The sequence below is a fragment of the Gavialis gangeticus genome, unplaced genomic scaffold, assembly GCF_001723915.1.
Source record: "Gavialis gangeticus isolate Ggan-Ray unplaced genomic scaffold, GavGan_comp1, whole genome shotgun sequence".
Taxonomy (NCBI): Eukaryota; Metazoa; Chordata; order Crocodylia; family Gavialidae; genus Gavialis; species Gavialis gangeticus.
Window position 1 is genome coordinate 125,899,459 of NW_017729024.1, and position 5,105 is coordinate 125,904,563.

Genomic DNA, 5,105 nt, shown 5'->3' on the forward strand with positions numbered 1-5,105 from the left:
TTGGGTGTAGAATCCCAAGTCCTGTGGTCTGTGTCCTATAGCTAATTCCCCAGATAAGTCTTGCCTCTCTTGAGTGCAGGGAACTGCAAGACAAAATCTGTATTCCAAGTTTTAGTTCAAAATTGTATTTGTGATGGGCTCCAACAGTCTAAATCCTCCTTGAGAACCTTGCCTTTTTTAAGGTTATGAGTTATAATGAGTTCTCCTAGGTAAGTTAAGTGGCTGGCAAGCATGGTTTGCTGATTTAAGGGATGAAGGTGATGAAGTACTACACCAGTCAATTGTTATAGGTATCAGCATAAGCAGAAGAGGAGTTAGACCTATTTCTAAAGAGATTGCTGTTAATCTGGGGAACTAGGTCTTTTATATCTCTGTCCATCCTAACATACCCAAGGCAGATATATATATTGCAGTAGCCTACCTAAAACTACCTGTATACCAAACTGGAAGTATGTCATCATTTTCAATTTTTGACATTGCATGCAAATTAGAAATTTCACTAAAATGACTGTGTTTTAATTGAGACGATAAAGCTGTCATAATGCTGAAGTGTTTCTGCCTCATTTAACAGAGCCTTAAAAACTGTATGCAATCAGACATATGCAGTAATGGTGTTGTATTAGTGCTTTGTTCAATAAGTTGTAAACTTAAACCTATATGCCATTTAATTCTTGTTGTTAATCATTTATTTAAAAACAGAAATTTAATGCCCAAAATCCTATTGTTATATGTTGCATATTTTAAAGCACAAAATGGGGAAATGAACTGTTACATTCTTGCATTAATTGACCAGTAGTTAAGGATCCTGACCTATTATGGTCATTCTGAGCTATTTTTAATAGAAGAATTGTTCTATTATTTTTCTTTAGTTAAGTAACACAGGGGCTTTCAACCTTTTTTTAAGGCATGTACCCTGTAGCAGGGCACTAGGGTGCCTGCTACTGGTGTTGGTAATAGGGCTTGGCTGCCAATCACTAGGGCAGCTCAGGTGACGGTTGCTGGGGCAGCTGTGCTGGTCAGGTGACCAGGAGGGGGCAGGGTCAGGCCTTTATAAATAGCCCAGGCCATAGCCTAGCTGGCAGTTCCCCTCTGGCAGCCGGAGGAGCAACAGCTCTGCTGCAGAGCGGAGGAGCAACAGCTCTGCTGCAGAGCAGAGGAGCCTGATTGCCTGACTGCCGAACCTCTGCAAAATGATATGGGGTGGAGGGAACCCTGACAGGGAGATGGAGAATAGCCAGGGCAGCGCGGAGCGTATGTTATAGCTGGTAGGCTGATTTTGTGTTGCAGCCGGTGGGCTCAGGGCTTTATGTTTATCGTTGGGTTTGGTGTTATACCGGAGGACCGGGTGAGGCTGTAGGGGTGCGAGGAGGCCTCATGGGAACTCCCGAGGAGTCTGGGGGTTCCTGGGTGCCCTGTTCGGGCACAGCAAGCAGTGCCTGAGAGGCACGGCTGTTTGGCGCCGGTGTGGCACGGTGTATGGGGGTTGAGACCCCAGCCCATGAGGGCGGTATTCTGCCCAGTAGGGCAAAGGACCCTGAGAAGGGTCAAGGGGCCAGGCACGGCTACGGGCCACCTGAGCCCGAGCGCGAGAGGCGCGGGACAGGCCCCAGAGAGCGCGAGAGGCGCGGGACAGGCCCCAGAGAGGGCGAGAGCGCGAGGAGAGCAAGGCATAGGCCCAAGTGGGGGCGAGCGCAAGGTATAGGCCATAGAGCGGCCGTGAATACGGGAATAGGGAGCCCAGGTAGGGCCTACGAGGTTTAAAAGGCCGGAGAAGGGCGGGCGCGCGATTAGAAGCCCAGAAAAGGGCAGGCGCGCGGTTAGAAGCCCGGGGAGGGCACGTATAAGATTAGAGTGTCCGGTGAGGACAAGGATACGGGAGAAGCCCTAGACAAGGGCGAATCGATTGGGAAGCCCCTGAAAAGGGGCGAGGGCAAGTCTAAAGAACCCGGAAGGGCAGAGCACGCGAGCAGGAGTCCGGAGAGGGCAGGGCGCACGGGTAAAGGCCCGGAGAGGGCACGCGTATCAGAAATCAGAGGGGCCCCGGAGAGGGCGCGTATACCGGAGAGGCCCCGGAGAGGGCGCGTACATGGAGACACGAGAACGTCCGGAACACCGGTGAGGCTTGGGCGTGGTATTGGGGGCGGAAGGAGCCACGCGATGCCCTAGGGTGGGTGCACCAAGAGATATCCGTATAGGGCAAGAGCACCGGGTCCGAGAAGCCCAGGAAAGGCAGCCTCCCATTAATATTATATAAACAGCAAAGACGTGGCGGGCGAGACGAGGGTGCTAGAAGGGCAACTTGGCACGGTAGGGGCGCAGGAGAGATCACGGCCACTCCTGGGTCCCCGCCCTGTGACATACCCTTCTGGAGGGTACCCCTTCTAGAACGTACCTTCCAGACGAGGTGGGGGAAGAGAGGGGTGCTGATGGCTGGCTGGACGCAAAGCCAGCAGCACATGACAGTATGTGACTGATGGTGGGGGATGGGGAGCTCGCATGCGGCTGCCACCATTCACCACTCCGCCCCACCGCTGCACACCACTTCCCCACTCCGCCGCACATTCCCCTGGAGCCCTCCCAAGTACCGCCGGGGATACACGTGCCCCCAGTTGACAACCCCTGAAGTAACACATCAAAGCAAAGAGCTAGCATTTTCTGAGAGGTGCCCAGAATCTAAAAACGTTGAGAATCACTGATCTAAGGATCTCAAAAAAACATAGAAAATGCAAGTCCTATAAGAGTATTGTGAAGTAAATATTTCAGAAGAGTAGAAACAAATCAGAGTATCACAGAGTAAGTGACCAGCAGAACTGGGAAGATAATTCAAAACTCTTGACTCTGTTTTGTGCTTCAGCCTAAAGTTTTGCTTTAAAATCTTATTTTTTTACTCAGGTTTTTCATGCCTTTACATTTGTAATCATATAGTAGTATTAACACACTTTCTGCCATTTGTTCCATTAGTACAATAGTTCTCAACCTTCTTAGACTCAAGGCAATCCTCATTAAATTCATGGCACCCCTTGAAAAATGCCAGCTCTTAGTTTTCACACACTTTTTGACTACAGAAAAATAACAGAACAATTTTTATTTTGCAGAGGACTCAGAAATGCCACAGGAGGTCAGAATGTTTCTAACACTAGATTCCTATTTTAAATCTCTGGGTTTATGGCACCCCATTTGAGAATCCCTTCAATATTAGGTACTTAGAGTATACACATCATTTAACTTTAAAATATGAATGTTGTCAAACTATAGATAGTTTTTCTCAAGTAGCTATTGTAAGACACTTTTAACTTTGTTAGATTCATGTACTTGTTCTGGTGTTTTACTTGTTCTAGATGTGTTGATTTTTTTGTGGTATGTGTGAGAAGCAGATTTGTTCATGAATCAAGTGACTTTGAAATACCAATTACCTTAACTAAGAAAAACATACCAAAGAGAACCATTTCTACTCATCCAGTGATTCTGACTCTGAAGAAGATGAACCTAGAAGGTTCCACGTAGAAATCAAACCTGTACTGCCAAACAATAGTTCACACTACACTATGGCTTCACTGGATGAATTAAAAGTATCTATTGGCAATATTGCTCTTTCTCCAGCAACATCTGTAAGTAATTTTCTTCCTTGCATTTTATTTTATTAGAGAGGAAAAGGTGTTATACTTTCAGTCAAAATTTGAAATTTTCAAATCAGCATCTTTTCACAAAAAAGGGATGCATGCATTTTATTTGCACTTAATGCAAAGTAATTCTAATTCTGTAGCTGAATTTTCCCTTCAGGTTTTTAGGACAAATCCCCTGAAAGACATTTTATATTTTTTTGTGTGTGTGGTATATAATGTGCTGTAGTCCCCAAATTTAGGCATTTGGTCCCTGGAATGGAATGTTAAATCAGTTACTCTTCCAGACTCCCTCTACCACAGCTGTGTCAGTCATGTCATCTGTGGGCTGTGCCTGGCCCACAGAGCCCCACCATCTGACCCCTGGTGAGGCCTTTGGATCCCAGCTGACCCACGTGAGGCATGGCACGTGCTGTACCAGCCCCATGGGAAAGGCCTGGGATATCTGCTGCACACAACATCCATCCCAGCCACTCTGGCACTTCAGTGAATGGGTGGATGCATGCAGCACAGATCCCAGAACAGCTGGAATAGGCACTATGTGCAATGCAGTCTCACTGGGGGTGTGTACTGCAGACCCCAGACCAGTTGCAGCAGGCCACACACTGTGCCCACCTTGGCTGGACTGGTAAGCCAGCCACAAAAACATTCCACATTTAATGTAGAACACCTTTGTGATTGGTCTGTATCCCACTTAAATTGAACATGTGGCATATGTCCCAAGTCCAGTCCTGGCCTTTGCCTGATCCTGTGGCCCAGCTGATGGTTTAATTTAAAATGGGATATTGGATTGTGTGGGAACTTGAGGGTCCAGGCATGATGGTCAATTTTGGGGATCAGATTTGGGATTCCAGTCACGCAATTATATTAATATCTACCAGGGGCCATAGATAGCTCAGCAGGGCAGCTAGAAAACCTTTACAAACACTCACCCTGTAAGTGGGAGAACTGAGTGATGGGCTGCTCTCAGCCTGAGGAAATTAAAGCCTGCATTTCCCAACCTTCTAGCTAAGTGCTCTACCCAGCTGGGTAGACACCTTCTACCTTTCCTGTTAAAAAGGTAGAAGGTACTCAACTACTGTGCATCCAAGAATGCAAGATTAATGAGAGAGAGAGAGTAAGCAGAAGGGAGCATGATCTTAGAAGTAAGGTCGGAAGGGACCTTATAGATCTTCAAGTCCGACCCCCTGCCAGGGCAGGAGAAAAAACTAGGCTCAAATGATCCCAGCTAGGTAGGCATCAAGCCTCCTCTTCAAGACTCCCGGGGTAGGAGCCAGCACCACTTCCCTTGGAAGTTGGTTCCAGATCCTAGCCGCCCTAATTGTGAAGTAGTTCTTACGGATGTCTAATCTAAACCTACTCTCCAACAACTTGTGGCCGTTATTCCTTGTTATGCCAGGGGGCACTAGGGGAAACAAGGTCTCTCCCAAACCCTTCTGGTCCCCCCTAGTGTGTTTATAGACTGTCACCAGGTCCCCCCTCAGC

General features: G+C 47.5%; 1 protein-coding gene across 3 annotated transcripts in view; it reads left to right on the forward strand.

Annotated features, from left to right (window-relative positions):
- FCHO2 (FCH domain only 2) overlaps nt 1–5,105 on the forward strand; it is a 153,489-nt gene that overhangs the window by 98,092 nt on the left and 50,292 nt on the right. For all 3 annotated transcript variants that reach the window (XM_019517671.1, XM_019517669.1, XM_019517670.1), the window contains exon 12: nt 3,430–3,608. In XM_019517671.1, the coding sequence (XP_019373216.1) occupies nt 3,430–3,608 (179 nt within the window). The remainder of the gene's footprint in view (nt 1–3,429; nt 3,609–5,105) is intronic.